The 24,715-nt window shown below is 63.2% G+C and overlaps 2 protein-coding genes across 6 annotated transcripts in view; one reads left to right on the forward strand and one right to left on the reverse strand.

Annotated features, from left to right (window-relative positions):
• Positions 1-6,714: 6,714 nt before the first annotated feature.
• ALG14 (ALG14 UDP-N-acetylglucosaminyltransferase subunit) lies at positions 6,715-21,836 on the reverse strand. Of its 2 annotated transcripts, XM_081111982.1 has the most exons (4): positions 21,204-21,836; positions 20,287-20,438; positions 16,522-16,653; positions 6,715-7,761 (listed from the first exon to the last, which is right to left on the reverse strand). In XM_081111982.1, exons 1-4 carry the CDS (start codon positions 21,337-21,339, stop codon positions 7,531-7,533), a joined length of 651 nt encoding a protein of 216 aa, XP_080968108.1. In that variant the 5' UTR covers positions 21,340-21,836; the 3' UTR covers positions 6,715-7,530. The 2 variants fall into 2 exon arrangements, with proteins under 2 accessions (XP_080968108.1, XP_080968107.1); XM_081111981.1 differs by lacking the exon at positions 21,204-21,836 and having other exon boundaries at positions 20,287-21,068.
• The window catches only part of LOC308533835 (TLC domain-containing protein 4-like), a 40,700-nt gene continuing 34,686 nt past the window's right edge, over positions 18,702-24,715 (forward strand). For 3 of the 4 annotated variants that reach the window (XM_081111978.1, XM_081111970.1, XM_081111960.1), the window contains exon 1: positions 18,779-18,919. The gene's annotated coding sequence lies outside the window, so the exon portion shown is untranslated. Of the gene's footprint in view, positions 18,920-24,715 lie in introns of all 4 variants that reach the window. The other variant, XM_081111965.1, reaches the window with a different exon arrangement.

Here is a 24,715-nt window from a genome sequence, read left to right on the forward strand (position 1 = left end):
GATCCAACTGGTCCCGGAGCCCCGTCCGCCCGCAGCCCCGCACGCCCGGCCCCCGCCTCCGCCCGCCCGAGGGCTGGGCCGCCGCCCGCCGACCAATGAGCCGCCCGCTCCCGCCCCGCCGGCGAGGGGCGGCGCTGCTCCCCCGGCCCAGCCCCGCTCACGCCACCGCGGCCGGGCGCCCCTCCTCCGGGCAGGACGGCGGGCGGGAGGGTGTGTGGGGGGTGGGGGCTGGGGTGGGGAACGGGAGCGACCGGGCCGCCGAGCCGGGAATTCCAGTCCCCGCGCCGGGCAGGGCCGCCCCCAGGGCGCGCTCCAGGCCCCCGGAGCGAGGACCCCTCCCGCGGCAGGACGCCCGGGAGCAGCCGCGCCGCCGGGAAAGGCCCCTCCGCGCCCGCCCGGCCCGCCCGCACCCGTGGGTCTGACTCCCCGCCGTCGCCTTGAAGGTCGGGGCCCGCACAGCCCGCGGGGGGCGCGTCCTCCTCCGGACTCGCCTCGGTCCGGATGGAAGAGACCCGGCCCCGGGCGCCCGTTCGCCGGCCGCCTCCACCCCCACGGCCACCCCCACCCTCTCCCCTCTGATCTGGAGGGACCAGAACCCCGTTTCCCCGGGGCGCGGGCACTGCAGTGCACCCCGACACCCATGTACTCAGCCCCCAGCCACCCTGCCCCTCGTGCAGCTGAGGGAGCGGGTCAGGACCGAAGATCGGGCGCCGGAGCCCCCGCCCCGCCCGCGCCCCCGCCCCGCGCACAGCTGGGCCTGTCGGTCCGGGTCCGGGGTGAGTCTGGGGGCCGGACGCGCCCACGGAGCCAGGTGAGGCCAGAGGAGCCACGCGCGGCAGCCTCACCGGGACCCCGCGCGCCGCGGCGGGAGGGGCGGCGGAGCGCGGGGAGGAAGTCTGCGCTTTGCCCGCGGCCAGGACCTCAGCACCCTTACCTCCCTCCTGCCCGGTGCAGGGCCCCTGTGCGCAGGCGCCTGCGGAGGGTGTCGCGGCCTCACCCCGGCGCGTGGGACCCCGGGGCGTGGGAACGGCGGCTGGAGGAGCTTCCGGCCTCGCGCTGCCCCCCTGGAAGCCCTGCTCCAGCCCCGCCGGACTTAACCTACTTAACGGTCATCCCTCTAGAATGTTCGCGTTCTCTTCAGTCTGGTCATGAAAAGCCAACAGGCAAAGCGGGAGTCTGGTTTCAGGGGTTATTGTCCGATGGGTCCAGGGCCTCAGTTCTGGATGATGAACAAGTTCTGGGAAGATAGCGGGGCCGTCCCGCACAATGCACCCCGCTCCGTGCAGAGGGGGCCAGGGAGGCACCGGAGGCCGGCTGCTGGGGGGAACAGACGGAGGGGCCACGGGCCGAGGGACTGGGGAGGGAGGCCTCCTCTCCTGTCAGCCCTCCTGCCTCCGTCTCCCCTTCTCACGCTGGCCTTCCTGCCGCCCCGCTCCGTTCCCGTCCTCTCTGCTTCCCCCCCTCTCGCCTTCCTCCTCCCGGAAGCAGTGAGTGACACCCCAGGAGGTTCACCCGCTGTCATTCAGGGTCAAAGAGGTTGCCACAGTTGAGGTTCCATGGTTGTAAGGTACCCCGCGAGTCACAGGAGGACGCCTCCAGAAGTCGAATTGAAGAGTCACATTGATTGCAATCCGGGACTACGAGGGGCCATTCTGCTTCCCCAAATCTCATACTAATAAGATGGGCGCAACACCAGACTGATACAGGCAGAGATCACAGAGGTATTGATTACATCCTCAGGTTTGGAATGAAGAACCTGGTTTGCAAAAAAGCAGTTTACAGAAGCAGAAGCAGCATGTTATCTAAATTACAGTTTTGGGCTTCTGGATCCCTGAATTGACAGAAACACATTATCTAGAGCCCTCGGGTCTGGCATGAGGAACCTGGTCAGACTTAGCCTGTTATCTAAAGCACAGTTTTTGTTTTGGGCACACGTTAACTGGAGCCCTCTGACCTTGGGATAGCCGTGCTGTCCTTCCCAGGGAAGTGAAAATGCGCTTTCTAAGACCAGTATGACCACAACCCAGGGGATGTTCACATAATCAATAGGGTATTCAATCGAATGGGGTGATTTATATAATTCAGAAAATCAAAATAACCTGTCTATTGTTAAACAAAGCAAATAAGTACAGAAGCCAAACAGCAGGGTTAAAGGTAAACTGTAGTTTCTACCTGAGATGGTTGCTACCATACTCACCATGTTCAAGACAAACCGGCCTGAGCCAGGCTGGCATGGCTCAGTGGTTGTGCATCAATGATTCCTGGTCATTGTGGGCTCCATCCCCAGCAGGGGCCGTGCGGGAGGCAGCCGATTGGTGATTCTCCCTCATCACTGATGTTTCTCTCTCTCGCTCCCTCTCCCTTCCTCTCTGGCATCAGTAAATATATATATATATTAAAGGGAAACCGTCCCGAGAGGGTGGCTGGGAAGAGGGGAGAGGCCTCAGTGGGGTTCGTGACCTTCGCAGGACGTTGACGTGGGCTGGGCACCCCTTGGGAGAGGGTCCCACTGCTTCCTCCAGGCTCGGGGAGAGAGGGGCAGGCAGTGTCTGGGCTCGCCGCCTGTCCCCTCGGCCACCGGCTGCTTAGTTGTGGCTCCACAGTCGCGCGGGTCCTTGATCTGGGGAAGGATGGGGTGTGAAGGCTGCTGTCGGGGCGGGCGGGGTGACACCAGGACGCACTCCAGCCTCACATTCCAACTTTGCTGCTTACCCGGGACCTGGGACACCTAAGATGGTGTCATCCGGGCGCAGCCCAGTTCCTTTGCGGCTGGTTCCCTGTGAAATGCCAAGGCCCAGCTCCCCACGGACACGCGGTACTTTCTCGCCGAGGAGTCATTTTCTCAGCACACGGCCCTGTCCCCACGAAGGACAGAACCTCTAGATGGTGCTGAAAAGCGGCTGCCCCGCCTCTCTCTTGAACTGGCAACGGAGACACATCTGGCCGACAGGCGTTCCCTGCAGCAGGACTGACAGCGTCAGCACAGTGAGCGGAGAGCGGAGCCAGCGGGATTGTTCTCGTTTTTCTAGTTGGGATGTAACCCGGGGAGGGCAGGGCGGACTCTGTGCAACGCTGCCTCCCCGCACGTGGCACCAGCAGCCGTTCCCCAAGCCTGGCCTGGGGAAGGGATGGGAAAACCAGGCTAGGAACAGAATGCAAAGAATGCAGGTTGGAGGCTGCCCTTTGCCGACCTTTCTGCTCGGTCACGCAGTAGCCGCGGGGCCGGGAGGCCGGAGCCCTGGCGGCGGGACTCAGATCCCGCCGGAGGATAAGAGCCTGATTGGGGCGTCCACGTGCACACCCCGTGTTTAGAGTTCAGCGGAAAGGTGTCCCATTAGAGACATTTCTAGAGCCACTCCTGGCTTCAGCACCGGGTTTTTCCTCCCTGTTTTCTTCGTGTTGATCCTCACCCAGGGACATTTTTCCGTGGATTTTCTTTAGAGAGAATGAGGGGGGCGGGAAGGAAAACATCACAGAGAGACACAGCGACTGGTGGCCTCCCGCACCCGCCGGACGGGCTGGGGTGGGACCTCCCACCGTCTCTGAGAAGTGTTGACAGCCCATCGGTGAAGCAGGGACGCTCCCAGGGGCTCGCAGGTCCCGGGGGGGCAGGTCCCGGGGGTCGTCACTGCGGGGCCGGCAGCTGAGGCGACGGGAAGTGAGGGGGCACGGAGCTCCCGCCCGAGGCCTGGCGGCTTTCTCCCCCGCCTGCTCGTCTCTTTCCAGGAAAAGACGCCAAAGGCATTGACACGGAGGCTTGTTCTAGAAGACACGGGGCGGACGGTCACCAGAGGCCGCGGCCGGGCACGGCCAGCACCCGCCCCGCCGTCGCTGGTGGAGGACCGACACCCCGAGAGGCGCGCCGGCTCCCGGGCCTGCGTGTTTATGCGGCAGAGGAAGCACAGCCAGTTCTGGGCGGAATTCTTCATTTTGCTCAGTTTCTGCCGTTTCCGCTCCTGCTGCTGTGCTGGGGGGCAGGGCAGTGCCGTGAGGGGGGCACAGGCCTCCGGCTGCTGCAGGGGCCTCAGCTGTGGCACCGCCGAACACATCACCCCGTGACCCGTGCTATTGGCACCCGAGGGCGGGCGTGCCCTTGGGGGAGGCAGTGCCCTTGAGCCCGTGACGCTCTTGGCTGGGTGAGGCTGGACCCCTCAAATATTGACCGAGCCATGGGAGCCCAGCGCTGCCTGGAGAAGGCGACACTCGGACCTGCCAGCGGGGAGGGAGGGGGCGAGGGCTCAGCCTGGGAAGCACCGGCCAGGAGCCGGCTGCAGCCCCCACCGCTCCCCAGGGTCAGACACGAGCAGAAGTGGCCACGGGTCCCGTCCTTGTTCCCATGGGAAAGCCTGGTGGCCTCCCTGTAGGAGGGACCGCACCTTCTCTGGCTGGTGAGCGTCTGCAGGGCCCTCACGCCGGCGGTTTAAAGCTTCTAACTGTGGGGACGGACACATGTGCGCGGTGGAGGGGCAGGAGACAGGGCTGGGGTGAGGAGCCCCGAGCACCCACTGTCCCCAAGCCCACGCAGTCCCCAGCGGTCCTCACAGAGGTCCCCACGGAGGTCCCCACAGCGGTCCTGACTCACCTGCACTGCCCCCCCCGCCCCAGCGGTACAAGCAGAACCAAACCTCACACCTTCTCTCACACCAGCCAGCAATACTTTGTTTCTATACGTTTTATTTTTAAAATGTTTTTATTGATTTGAGAGAGAGAGAGAGACATCGATCAGCTGCCTCCTGCACGCCCCACACTAGGGATGGAGCCTGCAACCTGGGCATGTGCCCTGACCAGGAACCGAACCGTGACCTCCTGGTGCATGGGGTCGCTCAACCACTGAGCCACACGGCCAGGCAGTTTCTCTAAGATTTGGAAGGACAGTTTAGGCTCCGCCGGCATGTGGCTGTTTGGACCCGGCTGTTGGCTTGGGGCGTCCAGGCACTGGGCCGGGCGGCTGGAGGCCTGGTGCACTGACTGTCCACAGGCCCAGGGCCCGGCGGCTGGAGGCCTGGTGCACTGACTGTCCACAGGCCCAGGGCCCGGCGGCTGGGGCGGCTGGAGGGGCTCTGACCCGTCCTGCTGCCGCCTGTGGAGACGGCGCCCCCACGAAGCCCTGCTTTCCCCCTTCTCCCTGAAGAAGGAAACGCCTTTCCCTTTTCACTGTTGAGAGGAGGAGCCTCATGCCAGCCCCTGCGGGTGGGAGGGTGGCCTCCCCGTCGCTGACAGATCCTCGTATGATCAGCCAAAAGCTTACCCAGTTCTTGTTGTGACCATTGAACTCCCGATCATCCCCCTGAATAGACTGGAGGCGGGGGAGGGGGGGGGCGGTGAGACAGAAGGCGCCCGTCTCCTGCCAGCGCCTGGGGTCAGCCTGGCCTCTGTTCAGACGCGCGTTACCGAGGCAAAGCCGGGTCCCAGGGAGAGATGGGCCCAGCAGCTCTCAGCAGGGGCTGCGGCTGGAGGAGCCAGAGCTGCCGGTGGAACCTCTCCTTTCGGCCACTCGGCGGAGGGGCCGCTGCCTCTCCTGACACTGAGCCCACGTGGCTGCACAGGCGGCTCCACGGGAAGGTGGCAGCCTGACCACCACTGCTTCGTAACACACTCCGCAGAACGCAGTGGAAGGGCGCGTGGCTCTGCGCGTGGACTCCGTGGTCAGATTCAGGGGCGCAGCGGGCAGGGTCTCCCTGTTGCGGCCGAGCCTGGGCTGGGGGGACAGGAAGGCTGCCGCCCCCGATGGGTTTCTCTCCTCCCAGCCCAGCCCGGCGCCTGGCCAGGTCTCTTCAGGGGCCGCAAGGGTCTGGGAGCCCCAGGCCAGGGGATGGCCCCACTGCGGGATGGTGAGGGGCTGCTTAGGGCGTTTCTGTTCGTCCCTCGTGGGGCACACGTGGGCAGGACAGCCCCATGTGGAGCTCCTCGGGGTCCCCCTCCAGCCTGGGTTCGCCCTCCCTCCAGCCCATGGTCCCCCTCCCGCCAGGCGCGGCTCCCCGGGACTCCCGGCTGTGCTGAGAGGGAGCTGGCCGGCGCCCAGGCCCGAGGACAGCGGAGGCGCGGTCACATCCCCGGGCGGTGGGGCTGGGGCCGCCCGGAGCAGACCAGCAGCCTGAGTGAACCAGTCCAGGTCACCAGGCCCCCCAGAGGTGCTGGGGCTGTTTCCACGGATGGACATGAGGTCACGACCAGCAGGCTCGTCCCCCACATGCAGTGAGACGGGGTCAGAGGGGAGGCTCTCCAAGGCCCCACTTCACCCAAACCTGGAGCCTTTTGACTTCCACGCTTAATGGAAAGGCTCTTCACCTGGTCAGACAGAACCCAGCCCGGCCGCGTGGCTCGGTGGCTGAGCGCCGGCCTCGGAACCAGGAGGTCAGGGCTCGATTCCTGGTCAGGGCACAGGCCCGGGTTGCAGGCTCCATCCCCTGTAGGGGGCGTGCGGGAGGCCGCCAATTACAGGAGAGATTTCAAAAGGTCTTCAGGCTGGAGGCCAAGTGCCCCGGAAGCGAAGCTGAACTCAGACACCGGTTGTGCTGAGGCTGGAGCGCGAGCGGCTGCCTGGAAGCGGCCCCGCCGGAGGCTCCCCGCGGGATCGGGATCGAGGCCGGGAGTGGGCGGGCGGAGCAGCACCGTCTACGTCTTTTCTCTAAAGCAAGCACGTCGGACTCACAGGCTCACACGGCCCAAATGAGCAAGGTTTATGTGGATGTGGCTGCAAAAACCAAAAGCTTCAACTGTCATAGAAACGCAGGTTTATTTCGATAGAGACACGCTGAACACATGGGCTGAAATAAATAAGTCACCGTTAACATGAAATAATAGAACGTTTTAATAGAAACTAACATTTTTTCTTAAACATTAACTTACCAGACACTGAATAGCTGCACAAATTAATAAGCGTCACGCAAATAAACCTATTTTTCTTGTTCTCCGAAAGCGAAATATTACCTGTTGTGCACACCAAACAAGTCAGTCCAAGACTAACGTGCTAATATTTTATCGGCTGCTAAAATATTTGCCGCTAGAATCAGTGGGGAGAAATGGTGCGCCTGCGCGTAAGGCGTGTAAGGGAAATGAATGCAACACGATTATAGTCATCAGCCAGCGAACGTTGTAGTTCGTTATAATTATGTATAACAGGATATTATAAAAATTAAGTTATGAATATTTTTTTAAAATATATTTTTATTGATTTCAGAGGGGAAGGAAGAGGGAGAGAGAGAAACATTCATGATGAGAGAGAATCATTGATCGGCTGCCTCCTGCATGCCCCCTACTAGGGATGTGCCCACCACCCCTGGCACGTGTCTTTGACCGGAATCGAACCTGGGGTCCTTCAGTTCGCAGGCTGACGCTCTATCCACTGAGCCAAACCGGCCAGGGCCAGTTAAAGGATTTTTATTAAAATGTTTCTTACATACCGTTATACCGGTTGTGGGCCTCATGCGGCCGCGGGCCGTGAGTTTGACATGCTTGCTCTATAACAGAGGCGCAGTCTCACCCCCGCGTGTTAGCGTGTTGGCTGCGTGTAACCGGAGCAGGCACCTGTCACACGATCCGCCCCAGGTACACGGACGTGGGGTACTTCCTCTTCAGGGCGGGCCACTGCACCAGGAAGTAGTCGGCGAAAGGGCGCAGGATGCGCCCCGTCAGCGACAGGTGCTCCACCCGGCAGAGGCTCTCCACGTAGACCACGGTCACGCGCTTCATGCCCAGCACGCCCAGGAGGACGGCCGCCGCGCAGATGGGCACGCAGGTCCCGGGCCCGTTACACAGCACCTGCGAACACAGGGCGTGGGTGGGAGAGACATGGTGACTGGTGCCTCCCGCACGCACCCCGACGGGGTGATGACCCCACAACCCAGGTGGGTGTCCTTGACCAGAAATCGAGCCCTTTGGTGAGCAGGCAGACGTCCAACCACGCACCCCGCCAGGACCAGCGACTGTTCTACACGCGGCGTTTGCGTTACAGGCGGTGACACCGAAGGAGGGGCTTGTACGTGCTTCTGTCTGACGAGGAGGCCGCGGAGTTGACAGACTCACTGTCCCGCACGGACGGCCACGTCACTGGGCTGCCTCCGCCCCGCCTGGAACTGGTCCGAGTGATGCCCCGTGTGAGTGCGGCAGCAGCCGAGCCCAGAGGACCCCGCTGGGCCCCCTTCCCCGGGCCGGTGTGGCTGGGCCCAGGTCTGCCCGGCCTGGCAGAGCCCAGCGCCCAGACGGGCGGCACCAGCTGTAGCGGGCCCTGTCCAGCGTGGTGGCAGCCCTGCCCCCACCAGCTGTGCGGCCCCCACCAGCTGTGCAGCCACAGGAGGGAGGGGCCCTGTTCTGGCTGCTCAGCCCACCGCCGGCCCTCCTCCGCGCCTGCTGGTCCTGCTGCTGAGTCCCTCGCCCTCCGCTCTCAGAAGCCTCCGGGCCTCCCTTCCGAGTCCGGCACGCAGAGTGGCTGTGGTGGTTTGCTACCGAGGGTCCTAGTGGTCCTGGTCCGGGACGGGTGTGGCTGAACCTCGGGCAGGTGGGAGCCCCGGGGAGCAGATGGACCTCCAGCTGGGGAGCCTGTGTGGACCAGGAGCCGGGAGACTGGGGTGGGGCGAGAGACGGAGCCTCTGAGATCCGGACGGGAAGTGTCTGGGTGATCAAGGCCACAAGGAAGGGAGCGCTGCTGGAGGGCATGTGGCCCACGCTGCACCGGGGCCTGTGGGGTCAGGCGCTGTGGGGGGGTGGCAGGAGGACGGGATGTTAGGGGCCTACCGAGCAGCAACAGCAGGGGCTGCCCATGGAGACGACAGGACACACCCAGCAGGCCCCACACCCGGCGCAGCTCCCCGCAGGCCGTGGCCGCTGCTGCCACGGGGTCCGTGTGGGCGCCGTGCCAGACACGTGAGGAGGTCACGACAGCCGCCGCGCTGTCCGTGGAGGTCACAGGAGACGGACTCGGAGCTTCATCTTCACCCTGTCCGCGCGGCACAGCCGCTGCCCCGTGTCCGGGAAGGGCCCTCAGCGACCTCCGCTTCCCGACCCGCTGCGGCTGCGGCTGCTGCGCTCGCAGGAGACGGAACTCCGGCTTTCCTGTCCTGGGCAAACGGTCAAGGTGCCTTTTCCTGTCCTCTTTCATCGTTCCCATTGTGCTTCCAACCCTGGCACCGTCTTCAGGAAGGCCTGAGTCCTGTGCCCAGCGCTCGCCCTCGCTGAGCCCCCCTGAGCCCACGCCGAGCCCTTGCCAAGCCCTTGCCAAGCCCACGCTGAACCCCGCTGGGCCCCCCTGAGCCCCTGAGCCCCCGAACCCTCACCGAACCCTCACCGAGCCCATGCTGAGCCCACGCCGAGCCCCCGAGTCCACGCCGAGCCCTCACTGAGCCCAAGCTGAGGCCCCCACCCCAGACCCAGGCCCAGGGCAGGTGCAGTCTTGGAGCCTCCAGCCCGCTGCCAGGGAAGCACCTGACCTTGACAGGTCACTGCTACGCCCCAGGCTCCGACCTAAGGTGGTGTTTTGCACAACCACCTCCCTCCCACCCTGCACTGTCCTCCCAGTGGCCGTGGCCACCCTCCCGGAGACGAGGAGACACAGAGAGGCGAGGGGCCTACGGGCCATGCAACAGGGTCTGTGCCAGCTTCCGGAGGGCCTGTCCGCTGCCCAGGAGCGCGGCCCCCAGTCCACGGAGGGCCCTCTGAACCAGGCGGCCAGGGCGGAGGGAGCCGCGTCCCCCAGTCCACGAAGGGTGGCCCTCTGCGCCAGGCGGCAGGGGCAGTGGGGCTTCCTTGCCCACGTCACACCCACCAGATTCTCTCCTGTGGTCAGAGCCGGCTCCTGTTTTCCCGTAACAGGAGGGGGAGTCAGTGCGGCCGCACATCCTACAGCCCAGGAGGCCGAGGGCAAGGAGGCCTAGACAGCACGCGGCTCGGACAGGAGGGCCTGCCTCCGCCGGGGCCACGGGAGGGAGCGCGGTGCTGGGGTCCCGGGGAGTGGGGGGGGGGGGCGTGAAGGGCAGCAGCTCCGAGGCGAGTGCCCGAGCACGTGGTCCCTCCCTGGGCACCAGGCGGCCCCGTCCTCAACCAGGAGGGCACCTCAGTGCAGCTGCACTCGGTGAATTCCGTCTTCTGGCCTCTGTTCCCGGGTCTGTCTCTCTTCCTGTCTGTCTGTCTGTCTGTCTGTCTCACACACACAACCAGACTCTCATGAAGTGTGTGTATCCTTCGGTTCCCATTCACACGCCCATCAGTGTCGCCACCACATCCACGGCATCGGAGGAAAACCCCACGACCCCATTGCTCGAGGGAGAAACGCACGGGCAGAAGCCAGCGCCCCCAGGGCAGCCTCGGGGAGCTGGGCCGGCGCTTCCTCCCTGGGTGACCACCTGCAAGCCCACGGCTCACGGCACCCCGACGGGAGACGCCAGGGCCCCCACAGGACGCCCAGGAGGGACGCCCCTTCCTCGCCTCTGCTCGGTGTCCCATCGGCAACCAGAACAAGCGCACGGCCCCCAGGTCTGCTCAAGCCCCGCGGGCGAGAGCACGAACCACTCCTCCCGGGTCCCCGCCAGTGTCGGACGGACAGGCTCCCGCGGACGCTGCCCGTGCGTCCCCAGGGGAGACACGCTGCCCACCATGTCTTTAGCCACGAGTTCTCTTTTTCTATAGCATCGCCTTGAGGCCATTTTCCTTAAACAAACAGCATCGCTAACTTTCAGATTCTCCCATTAATGACGCAACTCGATGATGAAGCAATGGTTTTGCTGACTGTCACCAACTTCTGCCACTTTGTGCTCAGACTGATTCTCAGAAATCCAACCTGCCAACCTCCCAGCCGCCACAGCGAGTGCCTGGTGCGAAGACGGGAACAACACTGGGGAACTTGTAGGAAAAAATGTAAAACGGGCGGGGGGGGTCTTGGTGAAACCACATAACCGGAAGCCTGGACGGGGGTGCACAGCCTCGCCGCCCGGCTCCCGCACCCGCCCGCCCGCCCAGGGCTCCCGACTTCGCGCTCTCTGAGCGAGGGCCGCTGAGCGAGGGGCACGGCCTGAGGAGGCTGGAGCAGCACCCGGCAGGGCCTCGAGCTGGCACTGCCCCGCTGACACGACTCGTCCGCAGCTCCCTGTCGGGTCAGCAAACCCTTAGGAAATCAGCACCTGGACACCGGGCTGCAGGGAACATGCCCACTTGGGCCACAGAGCAAGCCTGTTCCGCAGGCTGCCGGCTGTAAACACTTCAAAACTGCTTCGTCAGAGCCCGTTCTGGCGTCCGGAGCGCCGTCAGGGCGGCCAGGAGCGATGCTATTTGCTAACGAGTGGGACGGGCCGCCCTGGGCTGCCCTTGCCCCCCCCCCCCCCCCCCTTCCTCAGGGTGAGTCCGGCTGCGGGCCCAGGCTCACGGGCTCTCTCTGTCCCGAGGTCTTAGCAGCTGGGAGCGTGTGCTACCCTGCACGTGGGCAACACAGTCCAGGCTCTTACCTGCTTCCCACCGAACCTGCTCCCCTCTAAGCGAGACGCTGACCCCGGTCTGAGAGCCACGGCGTGGCCTGCAGATGCGCCCTCATCCTGGTCACCACGGGGGCTGGGGGCGGGGTCGTTTTGCAGGATTTGCCACGTGTCTTGGAGGACATGGAGTTTGCCCACCGGCCTGCGGGTCCCGGTGGCACTGGGACCCCCACCCCATGCTCCCTGCAGAGAAGGGCCGCCTCCCTGCAGCTGACTGAGGAGCCGTGACCGTGACCGTGACCGCGGGGAGTCCCAGCAGGAGGCGGGGCAGACACGCCCCGAAGGCAGACCCCAGAGGACCCCGGCCTAAACAGGATCGTTCCCCAAGGCTGGGGGGACGGGAAAGATGGACAGACGATGAAGATGACGGCTTGGTCCCCAGAGGCTGTTAGGAAACACTGCGCTGCAACCTTTTTAAAATAAAGTAGAAAAGAACGGTGTTGGGGCCCCGGGCTCAGGTGGGGGCTGGCCGACAGGTCAGTTCGTCTCCATAGAAACCAGGCCACGGCGCGCCTGCTCAGGAGGGAGACACAGGTCACCTCTGCCGAGACGTGTTCACTCAGAACCTGCCGCCAGCAGCGCCCCCGGCTGGACCCCAGGGCCCGTCGGGGTGAAGAGGTAACCGGGCCGTTGCACAACTTGCTTTCCTCGGGGGGTCCTTCCACCACCTCAAAGCCGCCACCTGGGAGCTGGCGGCCTCTGCCCCCCCCTCCCCGACCTCTCACCCACATGGACCTCCCTCCACGCCCAGCCCAGCGCTCTCATCCTCTCATCGGTGCCAGGACTGCAGGGTGAGGCCCGGGCTCACGGCGGGCACCCCGGTTCCCGAGCTCCCACGCCACTGCCACCCGATCCCTCTGGCCGCGGGGAACCCCCCCAGCTCCCTGTGGGAGCCCCTTCATTCCTTTCCACCCTCAGACCAAATGGGGCTTGAAAAACGCCAACAAAACGCCCTGCATTGATTTCAGAGGCTGTGAAAGCAGAGCCAGACCCTCACAGGGCCTTGGGCGTGAGCCTCAGGCTGGGCGGCCCTGGGCGGCTGGGCCTTTGAACTTCAGAGCCGCTCAAAGCCTCCCTTCTCTCCGGCTCCGCCTCAGCCCGGCCGCCCGCCCAGGGCCGCCTCCCCAGCTCCCTGCTGACCACACGCCGCCCTCTGAAAGCAGCCTTGTTCGCAGGCCGCCCTTCCGCCCGCTCACCTCCCACACCACCGGAGGGAGAGGCCCGTGCCCACCTGGCAGGGCCACAGCAGGGAAAGCGGAAGACGGGCCGAGGGCAGAGCCGCACTGGCCTCCCAGGAGGCGCCAGGGGGAGAGGGGGAACATCCATTTGCAAGCTTGGGAGGGTCCTCCACGTGGAGAAACAAAAAGCCATTCAAAGCGCTCCCCCCGGACCGACAGCCTGAGCTCGGCTATGCTCGGAGGCCACGGAGAGTGGGAAGCAGGGCCACAGTGTGAATGGAGGGCGTCACCCCGGGTCAGGGCAGCGGGGAACCAGGGACGTGGGACTGGCACAGAACCGTGTCTCCCGTGGACTGACCTCATGGGACATGCAACATGCTCGCTCACGCAGGCTGCTGGACGGCGAGTGTGTGAGTGCGCAGGAACCCGCGGGGAGACGTGATCCTGGCGTGACCTGGGTGCGCAGGGCCGGTCACACGGGCTGCGCCCGGCAAGCCCATGGCCGCCAGGCGGGGGCCCTCCTTGGAGCCACGGGGCGGCGGTGGCCTAGCTGTTCCTGCTGCCTCGCTCGGCCCTCATCCCCACCGGGTGCGCCTGCTGGTGGGCGCCGGTCAGCGGCCGCTCTCCGTCGCCGAGGGTCCTCTGCAGGTGGCAGAGGTGATCCCCAGATGCAGGCCATTCTCCAGAGCATCACGCCAACTCGGGCGGAGGGAGTGCCACCAGGGCTCTGGCTTACCACCCCGGAGTTAATCGACTCTCGTTAATGTTCCCAGCACGTGCCAATCAACCGGCTGATAAAAATGGGATAAACTATGCAAATAGGGCAGCCGGTGCTGCCCGCTTGCTGGTGGCTCACCACAGAAAACGCCCTTTTCCGGCGTGGCTCAGGGGTTGAGTGTTGGCCTCGGAACCAGGAGGTCACGGTTCAATTCCCCATCAGGGCCCAGGCCCGGGTTGCGGGATTGATCCCCAGTGGGGGGCGTGCAGGAGGCAGCCGGTCCATGATTCCCTCTCACCATTGATGTTTCTCTCTCCCTCTCCCTCTCCCTTCCTCTCTGAAATCAATAAAAATATATTTTAAAAAACCAGTCTCCCAGGTGCGGACAGTAACCACTCTCCACGTGGACCGGCCGCTGCGTGAACTTGGCCCTTTCCCAGCTCACCCTGGGAAGCAGACGTGGAGAACAGGGGCAGTGACATAATGGGCGTCTTTCACGAGGCCCGAGTGTGACGGAGGCACCGAGGCCGGCTCGGCCGGGCCCCCAGGCAGAGCCCCCCGCCCCCCATCTGCTATACCCGCCGCATCTGAGTGCACCTCTCACTGGGGGGAAGATCAGGTCAGTTTCATCCTCGTGTGCAGAGCTCTCTGCTGAGCGTTCCCTCAGCCCCGGCCAGGCGCCCGCCCACAGCCCGGGAGGCCCGGCCAGCTCTTCGGCTCTTCCGTCCACCCCCGCCCCGCCCCCCCCCGCCCCCCCAGCAGGGCCAGCCCCGTGGGCGGCGGCGTCTTTGTTTCGTGGTGACTCACCGCATGTTCATTCACTCGCTTTCAAGTCACCCCACAGGCATGCGGGAGGCGCTTTTCTAGGAAAACCCGTGGGAACCGAGACACAGGGCCTCCCTCCTCCAGAGCTCGGCAGCCGGAGCGCGGCTCAGGGACGCAGCCTCACCGCGCACCGGCTCTGCTTGAACTGAACAGTGTTCTCCGGGAGCGCATTTTCCAGAAAGTGTGAGCTCCGCCTACTCAGAGCCTCGCCCAGATCCTACTTCCGGGAGACACTACAGACACAGCGAAGGAGCTGGGTTCTGAGTGCACAGCAGTGAGCCATGAAGCAGAGGATGATGGGCAAGGTCGGTGGGACGATGCAGACATGGTTTTCGGAGGGCTCACACGCGTCCATGTCTCCCGCTGCTGTCAGCAGAGCCCTCACCGTGGACTTCACTCCGTCGGGGGCCTGGCTGTTGCGGAAGCAGATGGTCCTCGGCCATGGACTTCACCCCGTGGAGGGCCTGGTTCTGGCGGGAGTAGGTGGTCCTCGGCTGTGGACTTCACCCCGTGGGGGCCTGGTTCTGGCGGGAGTAGGTGGTCCTCGGCTGTGGACTTCACCCCGTGGGGGCCTGGTTCTGGCGGGAGCAGATGGTCCTCGGCCGTGGACTTCACTCCAGTGGGCGGGGCTGTATTCACTGAGTGGGACTCTGTCCTGTGAAGCCGGCAGCGGCAGAGCTGCTGATGGGATCGTGTTCAGGTTTGAGATGATTTTTTAATCTGACTCATTTTAAATGAAAGTGTGTCATGGTCTCGCTGTCCCCTCTTATTTCTTAGAGAAATCCCTCCTTGTTACAGCCAGTGCTTGGTGCTCGTAAGACTTTAGACTCGCGAGGAGGCTGCGGCGACAGCCAGGCCAGTCCTTTTGTTTGTGGTTGTTGTTTCACTTGGGGACACGCTGACGGAAGCCGGGGACCGTGAAACCAGGAAGGGCTCCGACGGGGGAAGCACCGCAGAGCACAGGCTCCCTGGGAACGTAGAGGAAAGGGACCTCGCAGACAGGCGAGGGGGTCAGCCCGGGACGAGCTGCTGCTGCCCGAGGCTCCCCTGGTTGCAAGTCTCCCGGGGCCGAGAGGTCAGGCGATGCGTGTTCCCTGCAGACACCGGCCCTCACGTCGCCGCGTCCCTCTGAGCCCTGCGGTCGCGCGCTCCACGCAGCCCTGCCGGGGACAGGGACTGTGCCTCCGGGAAGTTACTAATATAAACCCCAAACTTCCAGCTTAAAACCTGGACACCCTCTTGCTCCCTTTCATTTTGTCTCTTGAGTTTTAGAAATCAGTTAATTAAACCTCTCAGGGCGACACTGATCCTTTCGGGCGGGGTGGGGACCGTCCGGACTGCGGGCCGCACAGGGCCCGCCACGCAAGGCACTGCGGTGAGTTAACTACACGCCTGACAAGCAGAGCAGCTTGTGTCTAAGCAGTGGTTCTGTGTGACCGAGCGTGATGGGTGAACCTCTGGCTGGCTGAGGCAGAAGGCTCCCTGCCCCGCTGTGGGCAGTACCTGAGCTGCACACACTGGCCATGTGTTTGGAGCTGAGAAATAAACTTACGTTGTGAAACTTAAAAACAGACACAAGCAGCAGGAGTCTGCGGTGACGGAAATCAGGAGCGGCCGCCAGGGGCCGGGAGCGTCAGTACCTTCACGGATGGGACCCGACTCCACCTGAGGCCTGTGGGTCTCACGGCTCGGAGACCAGGTTTACAGTCAACCTACACGCGGACTCTAGGACCCCCACCCAGGGAGGGGCGGGCCCGTCCAGCGGCGAGGGAACGGGCAGCACGGAAACCCCAAGGCCGGCTCAGAGCTCCTGCCTCGGCTAAGCAGGGCTCCGCCTGCACCGGGACGGGAATGCTCGGGAGTTGCCTCTCCTGGGATGGCTTGTCCCCTGCCCCGCGCTGCCCACTGAAGGGCGCTTCCTCCGAAGTCCACAGAGCCCGGCCTGCCCCGGCCGGCGGGTGGTCTGCGCACAGGCCCTCACTGCACGGCCCATGTCTGCTCTCCGCATCGGTTCCCGTGGGGACTCGCCTGTGTGACCTGCTGGCTGCACACCACGTTCGGCCACCGTCTCGGCAAACACCAGACCGTGGAAGAGGCACAGAGCCTGGCTCTCCACTGGCCGCCGAGCCCATGGCGCAGCCCGGGAGCCACAGGCGGGCAGGGGCCTGGGCTTGTTAAAGACACGCACGCTAGCACCACGGACCCGGGGGAAGGGTACACGTGGAGTTCACGGGTGGCTGGACACGGAGGGCCCTGCCCGCCTCCGGCGGTCCGTGTCCACACAGGCCAGCACCTTGCGGGCAGGCGGACGGGGGGGGGGGGGGGAGAGCAGCGTACGTACCAGGTCCGGCCTCACGCGGTAGGTGAGGGGCAAGGAGAGGCAGGCGGAGTGCAGGGTGGTGGCCACGGTGGACAGCCAGGACTGCCGGACCTCGCGGCTCCGGGGGATGCGGTGGAGGAAGTACCGCGGCACCTGAGGAGGAGCACAGACCACATCTGCTCAGTGACTCTCTCTCCAGCCAGACGACGCTCTGCGCAGGGAAGGCCACCCTCAAGGGCTGTGGGCGCTGGAGACGCAGCGGAAGTGCACACCCGCCTCCACCACCAAAGTGTGTGTGCGATTCCTGGGGGGACACCCTCTATATCGACGTTTGAGATTTGCAGCAAACGTGAATGATGACGCCTGTAACCAGGGAAACCAACGCCCCTTCCCATGTCAGGGTTCCAGGTGCTCGATAGCGTCTGCTGGGCGACAGCTCCCGACACGGCCCTCGGGCCTGGGGCGCCGACAGGAGGCCCGCGGGCGCTCTGGGGGGGCCTCCTGGTGGGACCGGAGGGCGGTGCGCGGGGTTGGCAGGAGGCCTCCCTCTGCCCTGGGCCCTCGCACAGGCGCCCTTCTCGTCACACAGCAGCTCCTGTCCCGCCCGGAGCAGGTGGCCCGAGAGGGCGGCACCACCCTCAAGGTTACTCCCACTTCCACAAGGTCCTGCTGGTCACGGCCAGCCTGTCCTGAGCGGAAGGGCCCGGGCGGAGGGGGGCCTGAGTGGCAGGAGAGGCCTGGGCCTGGCGGGGGCCTGGCTCCCACACAGGCGGGTCTGGGGGTGAAGGGTACGTGTTGAATGCCTCTCAGCCTCGGGCAGCCTGCCCCTGGAGAGGAGATGGTGAGGGCACACGCGGCCTGAGTGTTTGCATTTGGAAGCAGCGGAGGCTGCGCTGCAGGAGGGCGAGTGTCACTCCCCACCCTTCCCTCCACGCCAGGCCTTCCCCCAGGCTCCCCCACAGCCAGGGACAGAGAGGCGGGGCAGGGGGTGCACAAGAGATTCCTGCTCTTCCCACACAGTCCGCGAAGCACCCGTTCTATCTGTCATCTATGCACCCATCCATCCATCCATGAAGCACTCTATCTATTTACCTATGTCAGTGAAGCACCCCATCCATCCATCCATCCATCTATGAAGCACTCTATCATCTATCTATCTATCTATCCATCCATCCATCCATCCATCTATCCATCCATCTATCCATCCATCTATGAAGCACTCTATCATCTATCTATCTATCTATCTATCTATCCATCCATCCATCCATCTATCCATCCATCTTTCTATCTATCTATGAAGCACTCTATCATCTATCATCTATCTATCTATCTATCTATCCATCCATCCATCCATCTATCCATCCATCTATCTATGAAGCACTCTATCATCTATCCATCTATATCAGGGAAGCAACCCATCTATCTATCCATCCATCCATCATCTAGCATCTGTCTGTCCACCATCCACCGTCCTGGTGAGAAGGGCAGGACAGGGCATTCACGGCCATTAGGTTCCATCCACTCGGATTCGGATCCGGGGGAAGCCTCACCCCCTGCCCCTCTGGAGGGAGAGGGGGCGCTCAGGTGGGGACGTGAGGACACTGGGCGGCCGGAGGCACTGCTCCCCTGAAACGCCCCCCAGGATCTCACTGCCGCCCCCCAGGATCTCACTGCCGCGGGCGCAAAGCTCTGACTCAGATGTTCACGCAGGAGAAAGAGCTTCCGATCAGAGGCGGGCTGGTTGTTCGGTTGTGTTGTTGCTTTACCTGGACCTAAAGCTGAATGTGCTGCGCTCCATTATCAGGAGGGAAAGTGCGACACGCGTCAGTCCGCTCTCACCAGGTGCTTCTGTCAGACCTCAGGCAACGTGAGCCTGAGCGCAGCACCCCCTGCAGGACTCCTCCCCGCACAGGAGGCCTGGGGAAGGGGTGCCTGGGGGAGGGGGGTGCCTGGGTGGGGAGGTGCCTGAGTGAGGGGTGCCTGGGGGAGAAGGTGCCTGAGTAGGGAGGTGCTTGGGGGAGGGGTGCCTGGGTGAGAGGATGCCTGGGGGAGGGGGTTCCTGGGTGGGGAGGTGCCTGGGGGAGGGGTGCCTGGGTGAGAGGATGCCTGGGGGAGGGGGTTCCTGGGTGGGGAGGTGCCTGGGGGAGGAGGTGCCTGCGCTCGGGTCGATATGCGGGGTCCGCGCGCCCCCCGGTGGCGACAGCGGGTGCTGCCGGTGGAGGCGGGTCCTGTCCCTTCCCGAGCCCCTGGCTGAGGGCCCCGCCTCTCCCAGCTGACCGGCCGCAGAGGGAGCCTTTCCGGCCCGGAGAGGAAGCCCCGCAGGGACCAGGCTGCCTCCGAAAGGAAAGGCGTGGAGACGGCCCCACACCTCCCCGCCAGGGCCGCCTGCAAGCGCACGTGGCCAAAGCGCGTCTCAGTGGTGAGCACACGGAACAGAGCGTGTCCTTCATGTTTGTTAATGTCCGTGTCATTCTCCATCGGAACCTGTAAACCTACTGTGCACAGAGGTCTCCACGCCGCCTGCGTCCAGGGCTGCCCCCGGCCTCCCGCTCGCTGCGCGCGCCCCCTGGTGGCGGCCGGCGGGGAGGCCGGGAGCAGAGCCCTGGGAGGAGGTCCTCACCTGCAGGGCCTGGGGGCGGGTGGGGGTGGGGGGCATCCCCGGAGCCGAGGGCCTTTCCGGTGGGGAGGGGCGCGGAACATGGGGAGAGCGTGCAGGGGCGCCCCGTCAGGGAGGGCACCCCGTCCTCACGGCCGCTCCGACCACAGGCCCGGGAGCTCTGCTCCGTCTCTCCCCTTCCCATCCCACACCCGGTCTGTCTGTAGGAAATTCCATTTCCTCTCCTTGCAAACCCGCCCACTGCCCCGCGCCGTCCCCACGGGGCCGCGCTAGCTCTGCCGGGAAGGCTCCCACGGCCCCCACCGTCTCCCCCTTGTCCCCCAGTCTCCTTGCAACACAGCAACCCACGGTCTGTTTCAAAGGGCAGGTGGCCCATGCCGCCCCCGGGAGGCAGCCCCCCAAACCCCTGACCTGGCCACTGGCCACCTGCCCGCCCCGTCCACGCAGTGATGCGCGCACAGAAGCCCCAGCGCTGAGCTCCAAGGCCGTGTGTGTGTCAGGGAGCGGGGCTGGGGGTGACAGGGGATCCCACCTTTCCACTTTGGTCTCGGTTGGTGACAGACAAACCTGAACACCCTCCTGCCACAGACAGACTAACTGCTGTAAGAAACACACGTGTGTGCGTGTGTGCGTGTGTCTGAACTGGGAAGAAGGGAAGGACAGGAGGAACCTGAGAAGGGAGGGGCCAGCCTCTGCCCGGAGGCCAGGGGAGAAGAGGTGCCCGACCGGCGGGCCTCACTGCCCTGCAGGCTCGGAGGTGACGGCTGACCTGACCGATGGTCACCCGTCCGGGAGAGGCAGTGCCCGGGGCTCCGGCTGCCGGCTCTTCTGCTTTCACACTCCGTCCCTGGGTGAGCTCACCCGCCTCCTCATTTTAAGGACCGTCTTATACACGCCGACGACTCCAACATTCACATCCCAGACCGGGCTCCCCGCCTGAACGTCAGGCCTGGATCCCCGTCCTGCAGGGGTGGTCGCGGCCGTCCTGCCCCTCCGCACGGACAGGAGGGCAGCTCCGTTATTCTGGCGGCTCAGGCGAGAGTCTGCATGCCGCCCTTTGCCCCTCCTCCTCCTCCCCCACCTGCACCGTAACTGGCGTGCCCTGGTTTTTAAAAACTAAACTCCATGTGCCGTTTGAAACTGCCTTAGAAAGAGACCTGATCACTTACCATGCCACTGGGGTCCCTATCGGCGCGACCGAGTTCAAAAGCATGTATCTTCCGGGCGCTGATCTCGTCCGTGTCGGCGATGACGTAGTGTCTGGGAGAGTAAGCGGCGGACAGGGGCCCCAGCAGCCGCAGCAGCTCGGTGGTGTGCCCGCCTGCAAAGGGGGAGGCCTGGGGGTGAGAGGCCGCGAGGGACGCGCCCGTTGGACAGTGGGACACTAACGTGACAGCCTGGGCGCTCTCAACAGCAGGAGGAACCACTGGAAACAGGAACCGGAGCCTTTGTGGTGTGAATACGACTGTCATGGGGCGGAGGACAAGTGTATGAAAATAAAACCAGCTCTCGAAGATTCTACTCCTAAACGCACAGTGTGTGAGGTGCCTCTCTGCGGAGCTGTCATTCAGAATCGTCAGCGCCTGGCGGGGCCGGGGCCCGTTTACATGTGTCCCCGGGCAGGACGGCTGGTGGCTGTGACGGCTGCCCCACGGGTGCTACGCAACTGTTCCCTCCTCGTGGGGTTGGTATGTTTATAAAAATGACAATTCACCGCGTCTCATCTATCATGATTCCTAATGGAAACACCAAATGCCTAGATTAAGCACGCAAACCAGCAGTTTATTCCTCAGGGAAATTGCAGGTCAGCATCAAAAGGCTTCGGCGTCCTCTCTGTTCACTAATTATTTATTAGAAGGCTACACGCTGCGGAGAGGCTTAATTACTGACCGGTGCGAGGTACTCATTTGTCATTAAAGTCGCAGCGCGGAAGCGTCAGCCCAGCTGCTTATTGCCTGGCTGGGAGCTGGTGCCGCTGACGCAACGAAACTACAACTCCCAGTATGCTGTGCGCACAAAGCGCGAAGGAGACCCAGGGACGGCGTCGCAGTGCACTCTGGGTTTTGTGGTCCCGCCCCGTACTTACCGGACCCGGCCACCGCCATAAGACTGACAGATTCCCGGGGAACAACAACCCGGGAATGAAGCACGAGCCACAGCCGCAGGGCCAGGACCACTGCCGCCGCTCCTGCGGCCGCCGCGAGGATAAGGACGCACCCCATTCAACGGAACTACGCATGCGTACTGCCCTCCGGCCAGCCCAGAGGAGCGGTCAAAGTTCAGGAACTACGGGCGCTGAGGAGACTCAAACTGGCCTGTGCAACGTCATGCTGGGCGGGGTTCCGGGCCGGAGGCGGAAGTCCGGCCTCTGGACTGTGGCTGCGGCGTGGCCACCGCCGGAGCGGAAGCTCACATTCCGGAAGTTAAGTGCTGAAGTTGCATTTCCGCCCGTGGTGAGGTCAGGCCACCTGCGTGCCCGAAGGCCTGGGAACTCCCAGCCGTGCCAGCTCAGTGAACCACGTGAGCCCCAGTGGCACACGCGCTTCTGTTTTTCTCTTTTAAATGCCAGAGGAGGTGCTGCTGCTGCACGTGCAGGCATTTCCTGGGAGTGTTCGCCAGTGAAAGGCATTTGGTACAAAGGACTCGGGGCTCTCATCCTGACACCACCCCAGTGCTAACAGGAGGCCCCAGCCTGGGTGCAGTAAAAAGGAGAGACGTTATGCAGGTAAACAGCTTGCAAACCGTAAACGGCCTCCAATGGCAACCATAGTGTGCTCCCGGGCCGCCTTTCTGTCCCGGTTCCTGATTGGTCCATCTTTATGCAAATGAGGAACTCACATTTGTACAGCGTGATTGGTCAAGTTAGCACTGTCCCGATTGGTTGGGATCATGGTGGTTATGGAGCTGCTCTGATTGGTCTGCTCAGTAAAGATGCAAATGCAGATACAGTTGTTTGGCTCTGATGGGCTGGGGCAGGTCTCAGCCCATTGGTGGAAGCACGGTTCCGGGCCCTCCTGCAGAAGGTGGGCTCAGCAGGACACAGTGTAGAGGCTGGCCGCCCAGTCCAGCTTCCCCTCCCTTGTGCATCCTGCGTGGGGGGCCTTTGCAAACAGTGGCCGCTAGACTGTGAAGTCGAATTTGGGCCCAAATGAACCTCAAGGAGTCCTTGGCATGGCTCTGTGCCTTCTCAGGGTCAGCAGTCTAAATCTCGTTTTCCTCAGCACGATTGCTTTTAACTTTTCTAGGCGTTTCCACAGGTAACTAGTAACCTGTGATCTGGTAACAGGTAACGAGGTAACCTGGTAACCAGTAACATGGTAACCGTTAACCTGATAACTGTTAACCTGATAACCAGTAACCAGGTAACTGGTAACCAGTAACCTGCTAAAAACCGTTAAACCTGGTATCAAGTAACCAGTAATCTGGTAACCAGTAACGAGGTAACCAGTAACCTGGTAAACCGGTAACCATGTAACTGGTAACCAGTAATCTGGTAGCCAGTAACCAGTGACCCGGTAACCTGGTAACCGTTAACCTGGTAACAAACCATGTGACCGCGGTAACTGAGGGCAATCAATTCAAGTAATGCCACCATCCTGAGACGAGTGGAAGCTCAGTGGCTCCCGGTAGCCCTAGAGAGAAGGCATCGACCTACAATTAATATTCAGTTAATCTTCACGGGAAGCCAGCCGGCCCCTCCCCCACCCCACTGTGCTTGCCTTCCTGTCTGCTTAAGCCACAGGCAGCAATAGACAAAGACTGAGATTGCAGGAGCCCCTTCACCCCACGTGTCACTTTTTCTTCGTCTCCTATAAACCTGGAGGTGAGATAGGGAGTATGGTTTTCCGAAACGCCCATATTCAGCCTTCATCGTTAATCCTCACCCCTACACCCTCCCATAAGGCCATCGGGCAAACATTCCCCTCTTCACAGACAAAGAGGTGGATTCTATAACATTTAAATGATTTTCCTAAGATGAGTTAGAGGTGGAGAAGGTTTATAGTTGTGGGCTCTCAAGCCAGTGCCTCTTAGGTTTCGATGGAATCAGAATCCCCTGGGCCAGTGGTCGGCAAACTGCGGCTCGCGAGCCACATGCGGCTCTTTGGCCCCTTGAGTGTGGCCACGAAGTTTCAATCGCACTGTACGTGCGCGCCCGCACGTGGCATTTTGTGGAAGAGCCACCCTCAAGGGGCCGCAGTCTGCCGACCACTGCCCTGGGCTTACACACACATGGTGGGAAGCGCAGACGTAGGGCCCCTGGCACAGGATGAAAACCAACGTAACAGTATATTACACGGGATGTAGTTTTCTTCCATCTGCCCACCCAGCAATGGCTCCAACTGAAGCCCTCTCCCCTCTTCCTTCAAGGGAGACGTTAGCGGCCTCAGAAACTACATCCAGACAAGGCCGTCTCCAGAGCCAAAAAGGGGGTTGTCTTGTCACTGGTTCTCTTCTGAAGGGCGAGGAGACCTTTCCCAGAAGCCCCACAGCAGCCTTTCTTTCTGCCCTTCTGGCATTGCTGATACCACCCGTGCGTCAAGGACTGTGGCCTGGAGCTGGCTGGGGTCGGGTGGAGGATGACAGACCGCTCACCTGTCTTACCTGGACCTGTGCTGGAAGGCGGGTGCTGAGCAGAAGGGGCATCCTCTTGGAGAGGAGGAAGCTGGAGGAGGGTGGGAGGGAGGTGACTGGTGGGTAGGCAGATGAGAGTGTGGATTGCTGTGGAGGGCGTGTGTGCGAGGCGGCTTTGTAAACCAACCCAGGCAGTACCCATGCCAGGCATGTTACAAATCACTAGGCTCGAGGCCTTGCACTCCCCATTGCCCCGTCCCCTTGCCACCACCATTGCCTGTGTAGGGGAATCGGCGTGACCAGACGGCTTGCAGCTGGATGGCGGGGGTGACCAGGCAGTAGGAGGTGCCAGTAGGTGCAGAGACGCAGCAGGCCTGTGAGCAGTCCTGGGTTGTGTGGATTGAGGCTGGAGCAGAATGTTCAGTGTTCCTGACAAGAAAGTTGAGGCCTGCAGGGAGGAGCGAGGTGAACGGAGGTCCCGGGTAGGGAGGTCCGGAGGGTGCCGTGAGAGGGTTTGAAGGGTGGTGAGGGCTGGGAGTGGGTCAGATGGGGGCGGTTTACAAGGACCCACAGAGCTCAGGACCAGGAGGATAATGGCGACCTGGAGGTCCGTGGGGACTGAAGTGATAGGGACGACCCGTTTCCGCCCAGGCCCACCGGCACCCCCGGCGCACCCTGGGCCAGCGCACTGGGCCAGCCCTGGGTGCAGGGCGAGGCAGCCACAGCGACCACCCAGCAGTGACTTAACAATGAGCCTGCCTGTGGGAGCCGCACGCTCCTGTAGGGCCCCTGGAGGAAGCACCCACCCGCCTGCATGGGCTGCCCCGGAGGCTGGGCCGCTGGGGACCCTGGCCGCTGGCCCCTTCCCGCCGGAGCCCGGCCGCCTTCCATCTTCACAAGGGCAGCCAGGGGCAGGTGAAGACGACCCAGGCTCTTTTCTGAGCGCCAGGGAGGCCTCCGTGATCGGCGCTGAGCTGGCCCAGTACACGGTAGGGGCGAGCTGGGAGGGAGGTCGCGGCCCTGGGT

The sequence above is a fragment of the Myotis nattereri genome (genome assembly GCF_964212035.1).
Source record: "Myotis nattereri genome assembly, chromosome: 18".
Taxonomy (NCBI): domain Eukaryota; kingdom Metazoa; phylum Chordata; class Mammalia; order Chiroptera; family Vespertilionidae; genus Myotis; species Myotis nattereri.